Genomic DNA, 23,381 nt, shown 5'->3' on the forward strand with positions numbered 1-23,381 from the left:
GGGCTGTAAAACGGCACGTAAAACACACACGTGCAGCCTGACAGTTACAGGGGGAAGCGATCAAACTGACTCTTTCACTGGCGAAGAATAAAACTGCACTTTTGGCGGCAAAACCGAAAACAAAACCTTTGGCGGATTTCCTGAATCAAATGTTTAGGAATGAGATTTATGTCTTCAAGGGAACATTGAGAGTTTTTCATGCTACGTTATCAGTGCATCTTTTTTTTTTTTTTTTTTTTATTTTATTTTTGATTTTTGATTGTTTCTGAGAAAGGAAAAAAAACAAAACAAAACAAAACAAAACGCTTGGAATGACCTGGAATGCCGCTGCTCTGAGAAACTCGGTCGTCCTTGGCAACCGGCTGCCCAACAGAGAAACAGACCTCGGCTGCCAAATGCCAAATCAAAGGCCAGTTGGAGAGAAAAATGTTCTTCCCCAGATGACCGGGCTCTCCGTCTGGGTCCCGACGGTGGGCTCTCCGTCTGGGAACGTTGCTGCCGCTGCTGCTGCTGTGTGTGTGTGTGTGTGTGTGCGCGTGCGCGCGCGCATGTGTGTGTGTGTGAGAAATAATATCTCAGAGACAGCTGTGGGATTGTTCAAACTTCAGGCTTCTTACTGTTGCATCTGCGGCTTCCTGTCTTGTCTTAAGGACCTGGCGGTGGTGCTGGCGGTTGTTTTGCACCAGGCTTGACCCCTTGACCTCCGCACAGGACAAATCAACGCATCTCAGTGTGGAGCAGTGAGTCTCTAGCTCAGACAGCCAGCATGTCGGATGTCGTGTTGCGCTCTTCCCCCCAACCTCGGCTGGAATGTTTTGTGGCTGAACTGAAGTCGCGTTATTTTCCTCCCTCCGCCTGATTTTCCTGCCTCTCAATCGCATTCCTCCTCATCCTCCTCCTCGTCCTCATCCTCCTCCTCAGTGACATCACCCTCCGGGCTCTCCACTCCTCCCTGCTTGTTTTTCCAAGCCGACGGGACGTGTGTTGCACGCTGACTGACATGTGACAGTGAGCCTGTCGCAATTTGTCACCACTAACGTGCCCTTTACCATTTCACACTTCCTGTTTTGTTCATTTTTGCGAGTGTGCCAATCTTCATATTTAGTTATTTGTATTTTGTATTTTCATCCCGGTGCAGCTCTTTATTTGTGCTGCTTGTCTGGCTTGCAAACACACAGCGTCTCTCAGAAGAGATGGAGTTTTCTGTAAACGGATGCTCAAAAGAGGGAAAAGGAAAGTGACAAGCTAGCCGCATAATGCTCATTTTGCATCGCAGCTACTGAACCAGTTCCCCTTTTTTCGCGTGTGTGCACGTCCCAAAGCTCCGTCGCTGTTCTGAGATCATCGTTTTCACATCCCGGCGAGCTCAGTCAGCGATACGAGGAGGCGGAGTGATGAAACTCCAGATTGCGTGCACATTTTTTTTTTTTTTACATGGCCGTCTTGGCTGCGTCGACGCTGAGTAGGAATCAGCGGTGAGGAAAGTTTTTCAAGACCGTCTGACTGTCTGTCGCAGCTCTAGAGCTCGTCAGCGGGCCTGTTTGTTCATGCACGACTCAGCCTCCCAGCCACGCGGTCTATATTTGTTCACTGCTTTAAATACAGTCAATGGAGAAGAGAGGTCAGGTGCAGAAAAACAGGAAACGTCGACAAAAGAGGGAAAAGATGTGATGATGATAACAGCGGTGGTGATGGTGATAAAGAGTGTGCCGCGCCGCTCCGCCTGATTGGTGCAGCAGCTGCTTCCTGACCAACTGGAGCGGAGCGTTATGTAACCAGTCAGACTCAGTCCGAAAAGTAGAGCAAAACCAGCAGCAGAGATGTTACCGTCCATCCATCCATCCATCCATCCATCCATTTTCAATACCTGCTCCCTCCTGAGGGTGGCAGGGGTCTGCTGGAGCCTCTCCCAGCTGTCATAGGGCGAAGGCAGGGTGACACCCTGGCCAAGCCCCCAGTTAGTCGCAGGGCCACACAGAGACAAACAACCACTGGGACTCCAACACCTAAGACCTCACACCTCACATGCATGTTTTTGGATGTTGGGAGGAAGCCGAAGAACCCGGAGAGAACCCATGCAGACACAGGGAGAACATGCAAACTCCACACAGGAAGGGCCTTCTTGCTAACCGCTGCGCCGCCGCGTCGCTCCAGAAACATCACATATTTTGTGTGTTCTTTTTTTTTCCTTTCTTTTCCCTTCCCTACCAAGTCGGCAAAATCTTTGCTGACGGGTGGATGACATGTTTTGTCTGGCGGGATGCACACTCAGCCAAAACAAGTCGCCGACCCGCAGCTCCAACTGGGAGATAGACCTGCGACGCGCCGCCTGTGGTTTTATTCTACATCCAGCAGCTCAGCGGCGGTGGTGGGGACCAGCGGGACAGACAAAAAGGAAAAGTAGGAGAGGTCCTGGCTCCAGGCCCGGAGGGGAGCGGCCTGACACGGCTTTGACGCCTGGCCGGCGGCCCACCTGCACCTAGCGAGGAGGCACTCTGTTTAGACTGTTGCGTGAGAGCATTTCTGGGGGATTATCTGAAGTGCGTGGATGGATCCATCTGGCTGACGCAGTGGCTAGGATCAGACCCACCTCTGGATTCCCCAGACGCACATCCAAGCATGCGACTGTTTAAGGTGAGGCAACGTGTTCATTTAAGGGAAACAAAAGAACTCGCACTCAGGGGACCGTGAGAGGATGCGGAGGAAGGAGGATCAGCGATGAAGGCCTCTGACGTCTCGGATCTGATGTGACTGTGACTCAGTTCAAAAACAGGGCTTAGCGTGGACACGCCTCCCCTCGGGCGTTTGTCATGGAAATAAAAAAAACAAAAAAAAACAGCGGCGATGACCTGCAGCTGTGACGCCGATCAGGTTTCCAGGGATCTTCTGAATAATTCACCCGGCCCAGTTCGCCGAGGGTGTCAAAATGTGTTGAAGGAGGAGGACGTGTCGTCTCAGAGTAGTTCTGGGCATCCACAAGGAAATCGGGTTATCAGGTTAAGTTAAGTCAGTTATGTTTCTCCACTATGGAACATAAAGCCACAGGAACTGGACGTTGCTCAGCAGAGCTGCTCTTGCATCATGATTTTTTTTGCAACCAAACCCTAAGAAAAATATCTATATTTTTTTTCCTTTTATGGGCATCCACTGTTGGCTGAAAGGCCCGACCGACCCGCCGGCCCCAGTGAACAAAGACGTCCCGCGAGAGCGGCTCCGTCGCGGCCTGACCTCTTACAATCCGCTCCCGCCGCCGCCGCCGCCGCCGCCGGTCACTCGACTGGAGCTTTCTGACATCTGGTGGACGGCTCGGCTCCGTTCTATTTGGGGAATAAATGTCAATGGCGGAAATATTGTTTTATGATGTGAGACAAAAGTCTCGCCGCCCAAGCTGGAGGGAAAAAGCGCCAAAGGAAGAGGAGGACGCAGTGAAAATCTCTTTATTGGAAAAAAAAAAAAAAAAAAAACATTCAGAAAGGCTGTTGCGTAAGGGCCCAACGCTGTCGAATCTTTAACGAGGCTGATTTCATTTGAAAGGGGGGAGTTTGAATCCGGAACAGCTTTCAGGTGATTTTTGTCTAAATTTCTTCTAAAAGAACCGATTTTTACCCCGTAGTGTTTTCTTCTTGCTGACAACAAAGGTCAGCGAGGCTAACGAGGCTAGCTGAAGCCAAATGCTAGCATTAGCATACAGGCTTCAATTTTCATTTGAACTGAGACAAGCTAAATTATTAAAGAAAAACAAGAAAAAGAGCTGAGGGAAAACAGAACAGAAAGAAAAAGTTGTGAATTCCGAAGCATTTTTTTTGCTCTTTGAAAGCTAGGTATGGCATGCTAGCAAAATAGGTTTTTCGCTTTCGCTTAAACTTTAGCAGCCTGTTCGGAGGCACCCAAAACACGGAAACTTCAAGGTGAACACAACAGAACCAAAAACAAATTGCACCAAAAATGTTCAGCACCTATGCTGTTGCCGTGAGTAAAAACGCCAAAATAAATTGCTCAGCTTTTTCTCATTCAAGCTTTTCATCGCTAGCGGACAGTGCACACAGCTGCGGTCTCGACACTTCCCGTGCGTTAATCCTCGCCCCGCAAACAGATGGTTTCGTCCGGCCCCCCTTCTCGAAACACAAAGCCCCGCTCGGTCCGAGGGTTTGCGTGTCCGTCATCGTCGATGTGAAAACAATAAAACTCTCGAGGGTGGGGCGGGGGGGGGGGGGGGGGGGGCAGAGAGAGAACGCCGACATCTGTTCGGTGATGGGCAGTTTTCCGAGGCGGAGCCTCTCTCGCACAGCACCGCAAAGATATTTCCACTGCCAGAGAGGTGGATGACAACCAGTGTGCAAAACACCCCGTCAATATTCACGGGGTTCCCATCCTCCTGATTGTTACTCAATACCAATTATAAAATTCCTGAACATGCAGCCTACATATTTTATATATATTGTATTATTTTATATATATATATATATATGTATATATTCAGCTTTTTGAAAAAAGAAAAAAGAAAAAAAAAAAAAAACTTAAAATGTTGCTTTGAGGCATTCAGGGGTTCTCGTGGGTTGATCCATGGGGGTCAGACCACCCCGGACCCCCCGTACTTCACACAGTGATGACAACACATGGCAGGACCCTGTCTGTCTTCATCGACTGAAACTTCCCCGGTGACGGATATGACGGCTCCACAGTGGAACAGGAGAGCCGTTGTACGACGCAGCAATGCCGCCCTACCTGCTCCGCTGCAGGAAGCATCTGCGCATTTCTACCCGCTGATGTCAGGCCCGTCGGGTCATTATCGATACCGAGTGAGAAAACCGCCGAGCTAAGTGTCGCCTGAAACGGCCCCTGGTGGCTCCTCTGAGTCCAGGAGCCCTGTCTGGGAAAAAACTAATTGAACTTGCGAGGAGAGGAAATTCTAGCACTAACGGTAGTAACTGTGTCCTCCAGCCAGCCTCAAGTGCCTGTGCCTCGCACACAAGAACTCCCTTTATTTGCCCATTCGAAACATCCTTGGAAACGACACATTCAACTGGTTCTTCAAAAGACAAGTGTGGCCGTCTGGCTCGCACTAAGCGTGGGGGGGAGGGGGAGGGGGGGAGGGGGGAGAATCCAATGTACGCCAAAGTAAATAAATTTTTGTTTGACCTTCATACTTTCCCACACCCAGTATGGATTATATAAAAGTCCTTCTCCGCATCGTAAAACTTGGATTACTGTTACAACAGCCTGGCCTGGCCTGACCTGACGTCATCGGGTCTTGTGATTCCTTGTGAGGGGGAAAAAAAAAAATCTGGCGTTGTCGCCTGCGATGCACCGCTGGGTGTCCCTCTGCAACCTTTGTCCTGGGACATAAACAAATACAATCCTCTGCTTTTTGTTTTTTTGTATGTATTTTATTGACTATTAAGTCATAAGCAGACCCAGCAGCTGACATGTCCAAAATGTCACCCTTCTCTCTTTCCAGGCTACAAGAGAATTTGTTCTTTAGCTCCTTTCGACTGCACCAGACTCTGTGACTGAGCGGCTTCCTTTCAGTGGTGAGAAGACCACAGGAAATGGATGCCGAATGAGGAAACACAGGAAATGACAGCATGCCTCGCTGCCGCTAAAATGGTTAGGGTGGATGATGCAGTAGTGGCGCTGGAGGCCTTTTCTAGATGGGTTTTTTTTTCCACTTTTACTCTGACAGAGATATGAGATAAATACGTTCACGCTGTGTTCCTGGACTAATCAACAAGTCAGCAAAACAACAAGCGCATTTGACGTTTTATAGCAATTCCACCAACAGAAGAAGAAGAAGAAGAAGAAGAAGAAGAAGACGAAATAACACACGAGCGAGGAGGCGGTTAAAAGTGTTTCTGAAACGTTTTATTGGAGGGAATGGAGAGGACGGAGGCGTCAGGGCCTGAGGTGCAGCGTTTCAGCTCTACGAACAGTGAAGCCCTACGGTGTAACAGCAGGTCATGAACACAACAGTAACAGTCGAGCTAGTGAGATACAATTCTGGGATGCACATTCTTACAGAATGACTTGTCTGCCACGTCTCTAGGAGCTAAGCTACTCTTTCTGCGACTCACAACAAACAAACAAACAAACAAACAATGAAAGAAAAGAAAATGTACAATATTTCGTCTTGAGGGAAAAACAAAATTAACAGCAGGGTTGTTGGTTGTTGTTGTTGTTTTGTTTTTTTTAAACCCTTTCTTTGAAATACAAAATTAAAATCTTGATCGTCTGGATTTCGGAAGCTTATATATCGCCTCACTTCTCCTACTTCAACACCAGTCGCACGAGGGTTGGTAGTGTTGCAGTAATAAATACAGATTTCATGCCCTTCCCTCCGGGAGCCACATTCAGCCGGCGTCTAATGAGAAAACTTTGCTTTAAGATGTTAGTTATTAAATTAGCACATGTGTTTCCCAGGTGAGGTGATAACTGTAAGCTCAAGTTAAATAAAGCCATACAAACTTATGGATTACTTCTTTTTTTTTTAAATAGGATGTTAGGACATTTTTTTTATTTATATTAAAAAAGTCTCTTTGTTTAAACATTAGGAATGTTGTCCAGCAGCCGTAGATAAAACTGGCACTACACAGCAGAGTGTCCCCCCCCCCCCGGCTGCACCCCTACCCACAATGCACCTTTCCGTAGCACATCCTCGGCAAAGACGGTCCCCAAAAACTTGAAATGTAAGACCTCAAAAGCAGTTTTTTTGTTTGTTTTTTTAAATTAAGTGTTGACATCTTTGCAGACCTGCGCCAAAGTGCAAAAACAAGCGGACAAAGTGAAACTTTTTTTTTTCTCTTTTTTTACAAAATAAAAGACGAGTTGAAATCACACCTGCAGTGTGACGGAGCGAACGTCTAGGTGGCTTTTATGTTTAAAATCACTTCTACTGGATGTTGGATGAACTTGGCTTGGATGGTCGGGCGGGGCAGGATGAGAGGGATGTGGAAGTCGGGGTGGGTTGGGGTCAGGGGGGGGGGGGGCAGTACTGCGATCGGTGTTCGGCGGAGGTGGAGCGGAGGAGGGACGAGGCTGGAGGGGTGACAGGTTCAGGGCTGGGCCACGGCACTGGGCTCCTTGTCATAGATGTAGCTGCCCACACCGCCGGTGTTCACGCCTGGAGAGACCACAGGGGGGCAGCAGAGGGGAGGGTTAGCGATGGGGAGGGGGTCAGATGGGGACAGAGGAGGGAGTCGGGGGTGGGGTTATCGTTAGGTCGTTAGGGGGAAGACAACAGAAGGCACAGCAGAAGCAGGAGAGGTTGCGCAACGTTTGTACCCCCTAGAACGCCCCCCCCCAACAAACACACACACGCACACGCACACACACGCACTCCCTGTCTGTGCCGAGATCAGTGTGAAGAGCGGCAACATTCCGTTAAAGCTGCGCGGCTGATTAATAGGTGGGATGACGGCGCCCCCTAGCGGTTACCTTTGGGCCCGAAGAGGACGGCGTAGCAGGGTTTGTGGCAGTAGGGCTGGCCGCTATGCTGGAGGGGAAGAAGAAAAAAAAAAAAAGTTAAAATCAAGAATTTAACACAGAAAACTGTCACAGTTCTCTGCATGAGTCATTCATACATTATTACAGCCACGGGGATGAAGATCTGAGTTAATCTACCAGATCAACAAGCGGGGGTGTCAAGCTCAAATGCACAGTGGGGCCAAAATTTCAAACTTGCATCATGATATTTTATATTCACTGGACCCAAACAAGTTTTGCCTCAACCTGAACATGGAATGTCCTTCAGTGAAGGTCCAAAAATACACAGCAGAGCATTCTGGGATTTGTAGTATCAGCCATCTCGAGCAGTGATTTTGTATTGCCTCGCGGGCCAGAGTTTGACACCTATGTACTAGAGTGTTCAGGGGATCTGCTTCTAAGAAAAAAAATGAACACTATTCATCACAAATTAGTTCCTATTTTCAAACAAAGCACATTTTGACATTTCTGTCATTTTTTATGACTCCCTCCGAGGTCTCAGTCTCACCTCTGCGTGGCTGCCGGCAGACAGAGTCTTGCTGCACCGCTCGCAGCGCAGACAGGGTCGGTGCCAGTCTTTGCCCAGCGACGTCACTTTCTCAGCTGACCAATCACAAGACAGATCGATTATTAAACGTCTGCGTCGCTTCGCGAGCCCTCCCCGAGCCCTCCCCGCCTCCTTCCCTTCGTCTTTCAGACACCCTCACTCACCAAAATACACCTTCTTGTTGCAGCGGGGGCACAGGTTGGCCTCTCCGGAGAAGGTGGTGATGCCGCCAGCTGTCGACACAATCGCAGACGCGTCACGTCACGGCACAACACAACTCTTTCTTTGCGAGGAGGTGTGAAACGTGCTAATTGGAACCAAGCCTGAGCTGAGAAAATGTGATTCATGATGGAAAACTTTCAGTAGTTTAGCCCAGTTTTGCCAACTGTAATCACTCCCCCTCGAGGAGCCAATCACAGGTGCCCTGTAGAAACATATGCAGTTCTCCGCTTGGAACAGCAGGTGGGGCCAGTGAGTCGTTGACTTGGTTTTAATGTTGCTTTCCAAAGGAGCTCACTGACTGAAGACTGCTCGGCACAGATAAATACAGATAAATGTGTCAGAAAAAAGGCCTGTGTGCTCCTGCTGACAGGGATTTCCTGGAACACATGCTGGAAAATAAATGCTCCAAAGGTCCCGGTGGAAGCGGTCAATCGACAATCTTATCTGCTCGTCAGCACAAACCTCCAGCTTCTGAACACTCAGTCGTCACAGGAAAAAAATTGAAGAAAATTGCTACCACAGTATGTTTTTTTTCCTTCTTTTTTTCACACCGATGGTTTTTCCGCACCCACCTTTGGACGGAGGCTTGGGCGCAAACACTCGCTTCTCCTCGGATTTGGCGGCCGAGTCCACTGCGCTGCAGGACTGGTTGTTGTTGGCTGGCGCGTCGTACACGTAGGATCCAGCTCCGCCAATGTTCACGCCTGCAAAAAAGGTGCAGCGGGAGTGTTGGAATATGTTAGGAAGTGCCACCAGAAAACACCCGGCAACTTTACTATTCATGAGCTGAATTCAAAAGCTTTTTTTCCCCACTTTTACAGCCCCAATTAGTAAACCTTTTTTTTTCATCCGTGAGTTTAAAGACCGATAAATAGAGTAAAAAAACGAATACACACACACACACACACACACATATATATATATCAAAGAAAAACATTGAATGTACTTCACCTTTTGGCCCAAAGAGGGCAGCATAGCACGGTTTGTGGCAGTAGGGTCTTCCATCATGCTGTTGGACAGACAAAAGGACGGGATGAGAACTGGAGATGAAATTACACACACACACACACACACACACACATTATATAGTTGCACATCTGTATATATACATACATACATACATACATACATACATACACACACACTTATATATATATATATATATATATATATATATGTATATATATATATGAGTGTGTATTTCTTGACGTCATGTATTTTGCTTTGACACGGGCAGATTGTGCCCGCAAGTCGTTGAGTCGTTTTCCATTTCGCCATGGGTTGTATCCTGGAAACCAACGGGCCTTTGTGGACGAATTCATGGCCACACTTGAGCGCCACCGGGCAGCTCTGACTCATGACCGTCTGCCACCTGGAGTTTAGGGTGGGGGTGTGTGTGTGTGTGTGTGGGGGGGGGTCACGGAGAGCCCGGCATGAGACATAGATGGCCTAGCCGCTGATGCATGCTGGGAATGCGGCGGTCGCCGCGGGGCCACAGGTTCGATGCCCATAGATGAGAAGAAAAGCGGAGAGGAGAGCCGAGGCACCGCGCCAGGTACCCACAATCCTCTCTGTTTTCGCCTGCATTTTTCCACCGTTACCTCTGCGGCACCGCCGGAGCCCCGTCCGCCACTTCCTGTTGGACGGTTACGAGACCCGCGGCGGTTCTGCCGTGGATGCCAGGAGTGAGTGAGTGAGAAGGGCACCGAGGACGTCGTCAGGACAGAGGACGCACGCACACACACACACACACACACAGAGGCCGATTGTCGGGCCTGAACGAATCTTTTCCGTGTGCGGCCGGCGCTGCAGCGGAACCCTAAAAATGGATGATCCATCGCTGCTCGGCCCACTCTCTTCCCAGCAGTTAACTGCCCACATCCTGACACACAAATCTGCTCCTCCGCCTCGAGGAGCTCACGTTTCTCTGACTGCACGCTTTTCTCATCCTCCGAACGTGAAAAAAATGGATTTTTCGGGTGTTTTTTGCATTAAAGAAAAAAAAAAAAAAAAGCTCCTTTGACGTCCGACTCCATCGCAGGTTCTGGCGTTAGAACTGCTGCCGTCTAGAATCCTCAATTTTCTGGCTTTTTTTCCAAAGTGAAAGGGCTTCGCAGTAAAAGTCCGTTTACAGCCCGGCGTTCACTGTGGGGTTTTTTTTTTTTTTTTTTTCAAATTGGCCTTTTAAAATGTGTTGCAAAAGCTTCTGTGGCTGCCGAAGGAGCTGCCACGCAACTTCTAGACGCACCTCAGAAATCAAGTCGCTTGGCTCAACAGTGGTTTTGGCCCCCAAGGAGCGCAAGTTTGACAATGGCGGGGTACAAAACTTGTTGATATGTCGTGGGTCTCACAACGCAGTGAGACGCGGATGTGAGAGAACTGAATTTTGGAATTGCAGCCGCGCAGCCGAACCACAAAGTTGTTGTAGCCGGAGGAACATTTAAATGACAAGCTCAGCCTGTTCTGCCTCTGACTCTGTTTGTTTTGAGGGTTAAGACCTTTTGCACAGCGGGCAAGAGACGCCGTCAAACGAACTCTATTCCCCCCTTTTTTTTCTTTTTTCTTTTTTCGCTGTTGATTAAAACCAAAGAAAAACCCAAAACACGTCCACCGGCTTTCTGCTTGCGTGACGATGATGCTCGTGTGTCGAAACGGGAGCAGGATTTGAACGCGCTCCAGACCGGAGGGCGAGAGGAAGGCTTTGGAATGCCGAGCGACGGCATCGCCGCAATCACGCAGAGATTAAACGGCGCAGCAGCATCCTTTGAGGCCCGCGTGGAACAAAAAAAAGAAAAAAGAAAAAGAAATTGTGGACAAAAGAGCTCACATCCTCCTGTTTTTGTCGGCGCCCACTCAAAGGCATGCATGTGTGTGTACGTAGTGTGCAACATTCAGCGAACGTACAGTGAGAAGACAGCAGGAGAAGCACTGAACCAGCGGCCGAGGGAGGAGTGGCAGTGAATTAAAAAGGCTCCTGCGGGGGAGGAGGAGGGGCTGCGCACAGGGTCGGGACAGTTTGCACCCAGATGTGACACTGTGCAGCGTTCAAAGGCAGACGAAAACATCCGAGAACATCCCATCCTGGAAAAGTCACAGGGGGGAGCAAGGACACGTGCAGCCGGGCAGAGGAAGAGGCATTCGCGCTGTAATTTCCTGTCCAGAATTCACAAGCGTGACTGCGTGTGAGAATGACATTTTTTTTTCCCGAGAGCAGCACGAAGCCTCTGCGGCATCACTGAGTGCTAATGCAATAGCGGTGGCATGAATGGCCTTAGTGGGAAGTGGACTGATAACCCGGGGCAATGTCAACGGCGCGCTGCAGTCGTGTGCTCGGCTCAGAGGGGCCAGAGTGAGTCTGTGTCAGTGACACAGTTGCAGGGTGAAAACGTGAATCCGCTATCGGGTCTTTGTCTGTTTTTATAAACAGACAATCTGACCTATTCCAACTCCAGAAAGGAGAGTTGCAGTAAGTAGAAGGCAGATTGTTCTTGTTATTTTGCCAGGCTGTTGGTTGCATCTCTTCTGACTGCCAAGCAAAGACTTTTCAGCCAGTCTAATTCAGCTCTTGGCAGCTTCAAGGCGCTTTCCTGGTGCACAACACGTGTTCGCGTCGGTCGCAACTGGATTGGAAGGAAGTTCAGATGAAGCGGCTGGTTAGGAGCACCAATAGGAAGCCCCATACCGTAGCTGCTGATCTGATTGGTCCGTTTGAATGTCACAGCGAGACGTTCCTTCCAAATCTTGCCTCCTCTTCTTTCCAGACGCTCTCAATGGGCTCTTTTATATCCAATGGATATCTTTTTTTTTTTTTTTTTCAGTTTCAGGGAGTTGGAAGGGATGGGAGGAGTGGTGGTGGGGGGTGGTGGGGCACTGCTACTGACCTCAGCGTGGCCTCCGGCGTTCAGGAGCTTGTTGCAGCGGTCGCACTTGAGACACAACTTGTGCCAGTCCTTCCCCAGCGACGCCACCTTCTCAGCTGCACATGAAAGACAAGAGACAAGACACTCATTCACCAGGGAGAATGGCATCACTGCTAGCCACCGCGCATGTGTGTGTGTGTGTGTTGTAAGACAGAGCCATGACATCAGCCCAATTGCTTCACTCGGTGAAATAATAGCACGCTTGTTACCAGCTATCTGGGCTGATGTGCCCCAGGGGGAGGAGGCAGGGGGCGGGGGGCAGGGAGGGAGACCCCCGTCCTCATGCCAACCGAGTGAACGTGGGCCGGGGCGGGCGGGGCCACCACTGGGTATTGCGCTGATGGGGATGAGGATGATGTCATTCCAGGATAGCCAGACAGTGGCGTGAGTCCCAGTCCAGCTGGAGCAGCAGGGGGGGAGGGGGAGGGGGAGGGAGAGGGGCGCGGGGGAGGGGTTGTGTGCCTCCATCTAACCCATTTCCTTTGTCACTACAATAACCCCCCAAAGTACACAAACAACCCCCGCCTCAGCATCCTGGCCCTGCAGACATCCCACCCTCCCGCTCGCCGGACTGAGCGCCCCCTCCAGACAGACAGGGGACCCCGATGTTACTTTTTCCAATAATAAATTCCCTGCTGCTCCGACACAATGGGCCCCAAGGAGTCGTTGGGGGGGGGGGGGGGGGGGGGGGGGCGGAGAGGAAACAGGTTCTCTTATCAAGCCACAAGCCAGGGCAAAAATAACCGGATCCTGGAGGCCATTTCCTACATACCCTCGGTCAGAACACACACACACAAACACACACACACACACACACACACACACACACACACACACACACACACACACACACACACACACACACAGGACCCTCTTCCTCTCGTTGTACCCCCCCACTCTTGTACCTGTAGGTAGCACAACTTGTGCAGTGATTTTTTTTTCTTTTTAATTCCCACGTCAGGAAGCGGATCACACAATGGACATTCCAGGGGCACGCCCCAAGGGGAGCGGAACACACACGGCTAATTGTGTCCCGACACAGCCGTCAATCAGTTTCCCTGTCAACCGCAACACACACACAAAACCCCACACATGACCGATAAACAAGACTCTGGAGAACACCAGAGAAAGGGACCTCCAAGTGCGTGTGTGAAACCCTGGTTTTGTGATTTAAGGCCCTGTTTACACCAATACAGGTTTCCCTGAAAACGCACAAATATTAAGGCGTTTCGGCCTTGCGTTTACACCAAGCCGGCATTTTCACCGAAAGTGCACAGACCGAAAGTGCACTTTTTCGAAAACGCTCCTCAGGGTGGATAAGTTCGAAAACCGCTGCCTTGCCCGGATTTTTGTAAAGGTAAAGACCGATCTTTTTTGGAAATGCTGACGTCACAGCTCTAAACCCCTCCAACCACCCTGCAACCGCGGCCGTGAGGTGCAGACGATCACTCACAACAACCACGTCGGGCAGCGGACTTGTTACTGCTACTGATGACCAGCTTGCAGTCTTCCCATTAACCACCACTACAACAAATCGCCAACACTAGTGAACAATAACACACGGTGCTCGTGGATCAATCATAGATTGTGTGGAAAGTAAAAATAAACACAACCGAAGCGATTAGCAAACATCCGGTTTTACTTTTTATTTACTTTCTTTTGGGTCGGTGGACTGGGATATTGAGGCAGAAAGAAAACCTAAATGACAAAAATGTTAGCGAACTTTCACTGGTACAACTCCCAGTCAACCTTAACATGGACCTTTTAAAGCTTTGTGTTCTGAAGTAACTCGAAGCAGAAGTTCAACTTTGTTGTTTATCCACACTGTCTTTTCACGAGTGATCTTTCTTTCTGTGATCTCTGGTGCTAAATGCTTTTAGTGATCTCCTGCTTCTTTAAACACGGCGTGCTTCAGGTGTTCTTCTTCTTCTTCCGCCTTCAGGTAGTGAACTTGCGGCGCCACCCAGGCCTGGCTTAGGTACTACATCGTTTTCAGTTGTTTCCAGCTTATCCGTTTAAACGGGAATTCTTTTGAATATGGCTTCATGTAAACGCATTATTTTTTCGAGAGCATTTTCGACAAAACAAAAAAATCTGTCTCCGTGTAAACGTCCCCTAATAAGTGAACTCCGGTTAGGAATAGGTACCGCCTCTGTCTTGACCAATCTTTCAAAACTGGTGATTTGGAATGACTGTTTTGGATGATGGAATACTTGAGTTGTCTGTCTTGAATAGGCTAAGTAGTTGTAGGAATGCTTGAGTAGGACAATTCAATAATCATCGATGAACCAGCACAGTTTCCGACACCTCAACAACGTTGTAAACACAACCTGCGTGGTCTTAACTTTGTGTATCAAGTGTGTATTGTGTTACTAACACCTTCAAGCAGACGTGGAAAGAGATGCCAGATCCTCGCCTGCACATCCTCCTTATAATGGCAACAAAGTCCAATGTTTAACAGGTCCCTGTTTTAAAAGGGCAGTTGTTATTGTGAGAGGTGGGGGTGCCGTCTCTCAGCAATATGTGTGGTGGTAGTAACAGTGGTGGGGGAGGAGAGGGGATCTGCCCCTGTCCCAGATGTTTATACCCAGCCAACCTCAATCCTTATTATCCTTCATATAGCCTCGACTGTTGGGATTAAGAAACAAAAACAGACCTCAGGCTTCATCATTTACATATTTTGCATAACGAAAAATAGACAGTATGTAAGAAAAACAGAAAAAGAATTTAAAAAATTGTTGTCATGTTACTACAGCAACAACCGGAGGGTAAAATGACCCACGCATGAGCTGCGCGTCTCCCGATGTTCCCGTTTCCATTGGAGACGTGAAATCCGTCTTTTCTTAAGTCTAAAGACAGCCTGTGTTTACCTTTCAACTCAAAGGGCCAACTCATCAAAAGACACCCCCCACGGTGACTAAACATAAACAGTGATTAGCAGGAAGTGACTGCTGAGGACATTTGGCGTTTTCCCACCTGTGTGCAGGCCCGTAAATCTACTTGATTTACTCCCACTGTTCCCAAGCCACAACCGTAACTGTGAGTTAACAAACAAAAAATATTTTCTTTGTAAATCTTCTGGGTTTTTTTTAGTCTACGTTCATGCATGTGCAGATTTCTCATCCTACTAACTTGATGATGTCATTATTCAAATCGTGCACATACAAAGGATGGCAAAGTTGTTTTGCGTTACTGTAGGAACACTGAGCTGCAGGGAGGATGATCAGGTCAAAGGTCACCATCCGGATCATATCATACCTGCTTGGCCGCATAAGCTGATGAACTCGATCGGTAAATTCCGTATCTAAGCTCTTCAGCCGGCTTCCCTGATTGCGTCGTCTACTGTACCGACAACGCAATCGGCCCAAGTGGAATTTCATGCACTGCAACCACACTGCTGACACAACGACAGCTCCGCCCTCCTCCTCTGCACAGTGAAAAACAGGCACCAGGAAATTGCCAAACCAGCTTCTGAGCACATTGACTCGACGGAAATTAAAGCAGACGGACGTCTGCGAAAGAGATGAAGGAGGTGTTCAACTCACTGAACCTCCGATAGAATGGCCCTAGATGACTTTGGCTTTGCAAAAATACTTCATTGGAGTCATGCAGCATCTAATGCACGGGGGCTGAGTGGGTCTTTAAAAGTGGATCGAGTCACATTAAAAGTGAGGAGCTTGTGGTCTCAAGCCGAGTGCTACTGGAGGCGGACCAGAGGACTTGAAAGCAGCTTCTAACCTGATTCATTATGTTGATGATTCACTTACACTTCTGATCATATTAGGGGTGAAACCAATTAGTCCTGACAGTGTGCAGACGGTCAGCTGGAGGAGCAGCATGGGAGCTGGACAACTGCAGCTAAAAGGTCCGCAAGCATGCGCAACATGACTCTTCAGGACATCCAGTCCAAGATTTCTTTTTGTTTCCCCAGCTTCATTCAATTCTGGTTTGCTTGCTGAACCAAAAGCGATAACAGATTATTTCAAATGCACCAACATTCAAATCTCAACCCCCTCCAAAAAAGTTATCCATGAAAGGACGGGAAAAAAATTTAAGTTCAACTGGCAGCACAAACCAGTGTTGGGATATCCGGGTTATCTGGGCTGTAAAATTTCACATTGGTGCTCTCTATGCAATCAATAGTTCGATGCAGGACTGACAGAAAGAATGAGGGCACGTCCACCAGTGTGTCACCACTGACCATCGTCCTGACCTCAGTGACACACAAAAAAACATTTTGTTTCTAACCTTCACTCTCTCAGAAGAAAAAAAGTTCAGGAGTCAATCAAGCTCCGAAGGAATTGTAAAATTTTGCATCTTTCTCACATGCAAAACGTGCTGAAGTCATAAAGTTTCTGAATTGTATTACTCGGGAGTTGATGATGTAACCAATGATACAGTAAATATCCGGCAGACATGGTCGGCTTGATTTGCTCTTCCGTTGCACCCCTCTGGTAACGTGGACCCATCTGTTCAGCTCTGCTCCAATCAGCCAGTCCGAAACACATTCTGACAACACACAAACACACACACTCTGTCTCCATCACTGATTACCCCCCCGATGTGACAGCTGAGTCCACTTCCCTGCTGTGTATGTCCTTTAAAAAAAAAAAAAAAAAAACCCGATCTCACACCTGACATCGCAGCATGGCAGACTGGTTGTGTGCTGGAGGCCCAAAAGGTAAAAACACAACAGAAATTCTCTGTGAAATGTGAAGAAAAGGAAGAAAGGGGGAAAAGCGGGAAGCACGTGCTTCCTTTTCTACATCCTCTGACTGTTCTGCTCCACAGAGCTGAAAATGCCCTGAAGGAAAAGTTGTGACCTCTCACTTAACTCCCGCACAATTGCCATTCATACTTACACACGAAGCCGCATTCAACCTCAAGCTACAGGAAGCGACTGTGGAGGAAGCAGCGCCTTGAAACAAACCTTTTACCGTTCTTCACATTCCACAAGACTCAGAGGTGCCTCTAATTATTTGCTCAACTTTGAATAGGACTGTGATCAGCCATCGGTCTTCATCATTTAAAGACAAAAACACCCTATTTGAGCTGTTTGTCTAGTCAGGGTTTGCGTGCGACCCTGCGTGTTTGTCGTAGTCAGTGTGTCGGCCAGACGCCCCGTAGCCCAACAGCCTTCGGGACAAATACATTTAGATCTTCTGGCGGCTTATGCAACAGAGAGTTCATCTGTCGCCTCGGACCAGGCGAGGTCTCTTCCTCGGGCTTTAGTCACCCTTTACGGTACAACTCAACAGAGTCGTGAACTGCAGTTGAATCACTTCCTGTCTGTGATGCTCAGAGAAGCCACAAGATAACCCCTGCAACCCTTCCCCAAGCTTCTCCCAAGAGTCATTCTTCATCCCTGAAGAGTCCAGGCCTCGGTCCCAGCTGTTGGGCGGCTGGATAAGCTCACATCACAGACTGACGGATGTCTTTAAACCAGGACTGCATCTCCTGATCTTCCCACCCGGCCTTCAGTAATTAGATAATGGGCTGTCGAGAGGTCGACGTCCCATGACAGAGGCCTTCAAAGTCCATGTGCTCACAAGCGCAGAGTGAAATCATCTGGGTCTCATAAAGTGATGTAATGAAACGGAGCACGTCTGGTCCACATGATCCACATGGTCCAGTGGAGGAGGTTGACGTTGAAGTGTTGAAAACAGAAGCCACAGAGCACTCATTGTGTGTTTATACGACAGCTCCTATTAACTCGGTGTGCTCATCCCGTCCATTTACGTCACAAAGACGGAGGAGGGATGTCTTTCTCTGATGTCTTTTTCAAATTGATCAATTTCATTTTGCACGGTTTGAGAATGTTTTGCTCAAACTGAAGCCTGAAGGGGCTGAGACGACTGCCTTGCTGCCCTAAACTGCATGCTTCATGTACTAAATCGCATACTTCCAGTACTGGGACACTGCTTTGGACACAGACAGTGTCGTCCCAAATCGTGCACTGCCGTTTTGTACTTAACAGGGAGTGACAAGACAGTGCGGGTGCTCTTTCATATTGACCAAAAGGTCTCAACTATCTGGAACAAAATGGACTCTGGTTCTTTAGTTTGGACCAAACAATGGCAACGTAAAAGCTCTTTTAGTTTGCCGATGGCAAGCTGCAGTGTTGCTGGCTTGGATCTGCTTGAAATAAAAACATACGGTGGGCAGAGACACCTGGGCACACCTGTGGACCTCCCATTATATAACAGAAATTTGTGAGTTTTTTTTGTCCGGAGTGAAAGGGACTTTCAACAAATCCACAGAAATCCTACCTCGCTCCTCTGTGCCTCCGCGGTTACATAAGGGGTCATTCTGTAGCAAGGTGGAACAATTTCACCTGTGTCCGGGATGGAAGGGAGTTGGGGGGGGCAGGCAATCTCACTTTCAGCACAGGGCTGACTTCCACTGCCATTAGCGGATCATATTTGTGCCTCAAAAAGGCAGCGAAAAAAGGGACCCTGCTTGACTGGCACACGGTAGCTCTGGCGGGTTACGCAATGGCGACAAGCGGGAGGCAACGACTCAAGAAATGACGTTACGTAACTGTCGAGGCACATTCACAGAGCCCACTGGGCAGCCGAGCGGAAAACAGGGTACTCTTACGGTGACAGGAGAAGAGGGAGCGGGGGGGTGGGGGAGGCTGTGTTGGGCGTTTGGGGTAAGAGTGGGATTAAAAGCGGAGGTGTGTGGGAAAATGTACAGACGGATGAGGAGAGGATGAAGGTACTCAGCCTCACTGGGAGAGGACAGAAAAAGCTTTGTGTGAATAGAGATGTCGCTTCTCATTATAATGCATGAGGCATTTTTGGTGTCCCCCGTTCAAATAAAGGCGAGCCATTTCGGCCCATTTACCCAAGCTTGTGTTTAAAAGAGGAGGGAGGTGGAAAGGGAGAAAAAAAGATGAGGGGACAGGGAAGTGAGAGCCCGAGGCGAGACTCTCTGACTGAAGAGCAGGAGAGAGAACAGGAGTTGGAGAAAGGAATGAAAAAAAGAGGAAAAGAAACTCAGAGTTAGTTCTCCCTCCCAAGTTCACAAGTCCATCCTTTACCCCTAAGGTCTATGCTCAGACCCAAACTGAAGAGTTTGTAATATCAAAGAGGGCACTGATAGATCTGGATTAGAGAAAAACACTCCCAACCAGATGTTGGCTCTGCCCTCTGAAGCCACCTCGTTTTTGTCCCCATTCAAAGGTGTGGAAGGTCAAACAAAGCATCGGTTTTTGCAGGAGGCGGCAAACAGAGGGCTAAAATAATGACCTCAAAGTGGTTAAAACGTGGGACTTTTTCTTGCATTTGTTTGACCATCTGCACAAAGTTGCAGTGCTCTCATTTGTCCGGCACAGGGAGTCAAATTCTGGTCCAGCAACGGGAGACTCGCTGAGCCTTGTGGTGTGTTGTGTCCTGCACTGATCACACCACGGCGTTGTGTTTCCATTGAGACCCGGTCACATGACAAGCACCAAAAAAGTCCCTGGTGCATTTTTGAGCATCTCTGCATCACAAGGGCTGATAGATGTGTAGCCACTGTGTAGGAATTGGGATCTGGCGAGGCCTGCGATAAAATGATTTTCTTTCCATGCTTTTAACAGCCAGAACAGGCGTCCTTTCCGGACTTTTGCAAGTAGCCACAGTCAACATTTGATTTCAAGTGCCGGTGAAAATGAGCCATCACCACCATGGAACAGCTGTCGATTAAAGTTAGGAGTGGAAAAATAAAAGAAACATCTAAACTTAGAAACCAAACCGCCCTAGACTGCGGTTTAACCACCACGTAAAATGGCGTTCTTTGGCAGGGGGAGGGAAAAAAATGCCTTCTGCGGGTAAAAACTAAGAAATGGGCGACGCCAGCCGGAGGACCAGGTGGGTAACTGCAGGGTGGGCCGATCCCTGCTCTTTCAATGTGGAGGCCATGCCATCAACGGCCGCCAGGAGGAGGAGGAGGAGGAGGAAGGGGGAAGCAAAAACTGGAGAAATACTTTCTCCATCAATAACACGTGTCCTGGATCAGACGAGAATGTCTCTTTTCAGCCCCACACCTACTCACAATCTGTTCCGCAGACCTGAAAAATTCCACTTCTCTCAGGATCGCTTGCTGGAGAGGAAGACGCATGTAGGCGGTGCTGCGCTGCGCTCACAGTGTTGATGCAACAGGCCAAACCTTCCCCCCTCTTCCCAGCCTGACCTCCCCCAGGCCTGGTCAATCATCGTCACACCTTCCTGTGATGGATGGATCTTTTACGTTTTACGCCACGCCTCCTCCCTGGTCCCTCGTGTGTGCGCCGTTTATTCCGCCGCGTGCATCATCCCCAACTCCACCCAAGGCGCTCGCCGTCCATTAAGACGCACCCCGGCGGAAAACAACCCCGCCAAGGACGGATCCCGACATGGTTACGTAAAAAATAAAAGAAAGGAAGCTGCCGTGACTCACGGCAAAAATTGGGGCGAATCAAGCGCAGCGTCAGCGGAGGAGGAATAAATCCTGTTATCTTATTATTCTCCTTATTGTTGTGCCACAGTGACTCCCGGGACCCGGAGGATGAGCAGCAGCTGCCGAGGGGTTTGCTGCCTGCGAGCGTTACGTAAGAGGACTTCCATCCACTCACATAATTGATTCTGACCCCTGTGACGCCGGCGAGCGAGCGAAAGAGTGAATGTTTCGTACCAGAAGCATGGGGACAAAAAACGTAAACACAGGATTACCCACGATCCAGTGGGACCACAGCGAGTTACCCCCATCCCCTCAAAAATAAACCCGTATCTTATCGAAGCGGCGACATACATTTTTTTTTGTTTATCCCTCCCGAACCCCGGCTCCTCTTTAATCCCCCCCCCTCGCTTTTGCTCTCATCTTGCGTGTTGTGTGTGTGCGTCTCCCTTCAACTGTAAACATCTGCTACGCTAAATAATCACACGCCACTGCTCACTGCGGCGCGAACATCACTGCCCAAAATGAGTGTTTTGGTCCTGACATGTCTGTGTGCGAGAGATGCAAAAGGATGCGTGTTTACGTGTTCCTGCATCCCACGCTCACGCAGCACACCGCTGCGATTCTCAGCATATGGCCGTGACTCTGCGCTCTTGGCAGCGGCGCCAGTCGCTACTCCAACTGCCACTCTTGGATGTTGGCCAAACGCAACAATTTTCGAGAAATGGCACAGATCGCTATCAGACCCAAATAAAGAGTTTTGTTGTTTATTTTTGAAACGCGAACGAGAGCAGACGGTGTTTTCTTTTCTGTTCGTTTAGAGCAGGCATGGGAAAACTACGGCCCGGGGGCCATATGCGGCCCATTAGGCTTTTTAATTCGGCCAGCCGAACTTGAAGAAATTATATAAATAGTAAGTAAGTAAAAAAAAAAAAAAAATAGCTGGATTTCATCCATTTTTTTCAGTGTTTTAAGAGTCATTTCAAAAAAAGAACTAAATACCGTGGAGCTTCAAAGACAGATATTTTGTTGTTTTTGACATTAAAGCATGTGGGTCACCAAAACACACAAACCGCCCCGGCCCTCTCTGTCAAATTTTAGAACCCATTGTAGCCCACCCCTGGCTTCGAGCCATTTTGTGTGCAAAAAATAAATAAATAAATGTCTGAAATGTTTGCGCTTCCACTTGTTGTTTACACTCACCCCCTCCCACCTTTTCCAAAGGTTGTCTCTGTCAATCATTTATGACTCTTTAAAAAAAAAAAAAAAACTGAAAGAAAGATCTTAGTTTGGAGAGGATGCGACAGGATTTACAGTATTTCCACACACACATGAAAAGAACCAATAAAGCACATCAGGGGGAAAAAAACAAAAAAAACAACCATGCTAACACCAAAAAACACTCTGGATGTAGATTGCGGTTCCTGGCTAACACGCCAAAATAGAAGCGTGCCCCTTTAAGTCGAGGAAGAGCGCCGCGTTCAAAACTCACCATTGTAAAAACCCGAGCTTTTTTTTCCAGAACAATCGCGTTATTCAGAATTGGGCGCTGTATTGAACCTAAGATATCCGAAAACGTTTTTCGATGAATGGCCATTAGCTGCTGTCCGTCCCGGACACACACTCTGTGTGCGCCGTTATATAAAAGCAGTGTTGTCCCCCCCCAACACACACACACACACACACACACACACACACACACACACACACACACACACACACACACACACACACACACACACACACACACACAGGCGCGTGGCGCGTGCATCTCTGGCGGGCATCCAAACGGTTAAAAAGTGAATGCAATTTCAAAGCTGCGAGCTGACGCGTCAAAGCGGCCGCCACTTACCGAAATACACCGTCTTCTCACACTTGGGGCACTTGGAAGCCATCGCGGGGTGTTTGCGTGTCGAGTGAGAGTGAGAGTGCTGTGTGGTTGTGTTGTTGTGTTGTTGTGCTGCTCTCTGTCTCTCTGCGTCCTCTGCCTGTCGGTCGGTTGGAGCAAGTGTCCCCCTCGCTCGCTCGCTCGTTCGCTTTCTCTCGTTCGCGCTCGGCTGCTCTGTATCCCACGTCACGAGCACGGCGGGAGCATCCATCCACTCGTTAACATAACCCCGCCCCCCCATCGCCACGATGCCCGTCCGCGTGCCTCGATCACGTGGTGTGTATGGATGGATACGTCGCAACTCGTCAGGCAGACCGCGTTCAGGAAGGAGACTATAAACACGACGAATAATGAAGTTTACGGGGTTTTTTTTTTTTTTGCTCTCTTTTGGAAATCGCTCCAAAAAAATGAACACTTTAACAAGTTTAAAGAGCTTGCATCTTGATATCAATTCCTTTTCAATTAGATAAAATACAGCTTAATAAACCTAGTTATTGTCTATATCTCACGACTCTATTCATGGGTGTTAGTATTAAACTAAAGCCACTCTGGAACTCGTTTAGGTTGTGGCTGCCTATAAAACAGTGAAGTTGAAGCCAAGGCCAAGTAAAACATGAAGGAGAGACTGAGCATGCAGTGTAGATAGTTCACATTCTTGATTTCTTTCTGTCTTTGTTTGATATTTCTAATAATTAGATCACATGACGTTTATTTAAACTAATATTGTTGGACTTGTTTTTGGCTTTTGGCTAGAGATTATATAGATTAAGTCTACAAACAGGACATGCTCTCAACCTATTCACTCCATATTATGTTTGGCATTGTTGAAGCCTCAAGAATATCAACAGAGCCATGTCTAGTTTTGTACCGTACTTTCCAAGCAGCACTCCCTGGAAGTATGGCT

At 48.5% G+C, this 23,381-nt stretch overlaps 1 protein-coding gene across 1 annotated transcript; it reads right to left on the reverse strand.

Annotated features, from left to right (window-relative positions):
* Positions 1 to 5,840: 5,840 nt before the first annotated feature.
* Positions 5,841 to 22,661, reverse strand: crip2 (cysteine-rich protein 2). Its single transcript, XM_076023195.1, has 8 exons — positions 22,442 to 22,661; positions 12,130 to 12,224; positions 9,200 to 9,257; positions 8,821 to 8,952; positions 8,191 to 8,259; positions 7,988 to 8,082; positions 7,432 to 7,489; positions 5,841 to 7,117 (listed from the first exon to the last, which is right to left on the reverse strand). The coding sequence occupies exons 1-8, from the start codon at positions 22,482 to 22,484 to the stop codon at positions 7,050 to 7,052; spliced, it is 618 nt and encodes a 205-aa protein (XP_075879310.1). The 5' UTR covers positions 22,485 to 22,661; the 3' UTR covers positions 5,841 to 7,049.
* Between the last annotated feature and the right edge of the window lie 720 nt (positions 22,662 to 23,381).

This window comes from Nelusetta ayraudi, unplaced genomic scaffold (assembly GCF_046127955.1).
Source record: "Nelusetta ayraudi isolate G7.1 ecotype Tasmania unplaced genomic scaffold, CSIRO-AGI_Nayr_v1 ptg000015l, whole genome shotgun sequence".
NCBI classification, from domain to species: domain Eukaryota; kingdom Metazoa; phylum Chordata; class Actinopteri; order Tetraodontiformes; family Monacanthidae; genus Nelusetta; species Nelusetta ayraudi.

Excerpts from the sequence above, each read along its gene's own strand:
- crip2 (XM_076023195.1), bottom strand. The coding sequence starts at position 22,484 with ATGGCTTCCAAGTGCCCCAAGTGTGAGAAGACGGTGTATTTCG. Across the intron at positions 8,083-8,190 it reads CAACAAGAAGGTGTATTTTG|CTGAGAAAGTGACGTCGCTG; the intron begins GTGAGTGAGGGT and ends GTGATTGGTCAG. Across the intron at positions 7,490-7,987 it reads CTGCCGGCAGCCACGCAGAG|CATAGCGGCCAGCCCTACTG; the intron begins GTGAGACTGAGA and ends CTTCCCCTCCAG.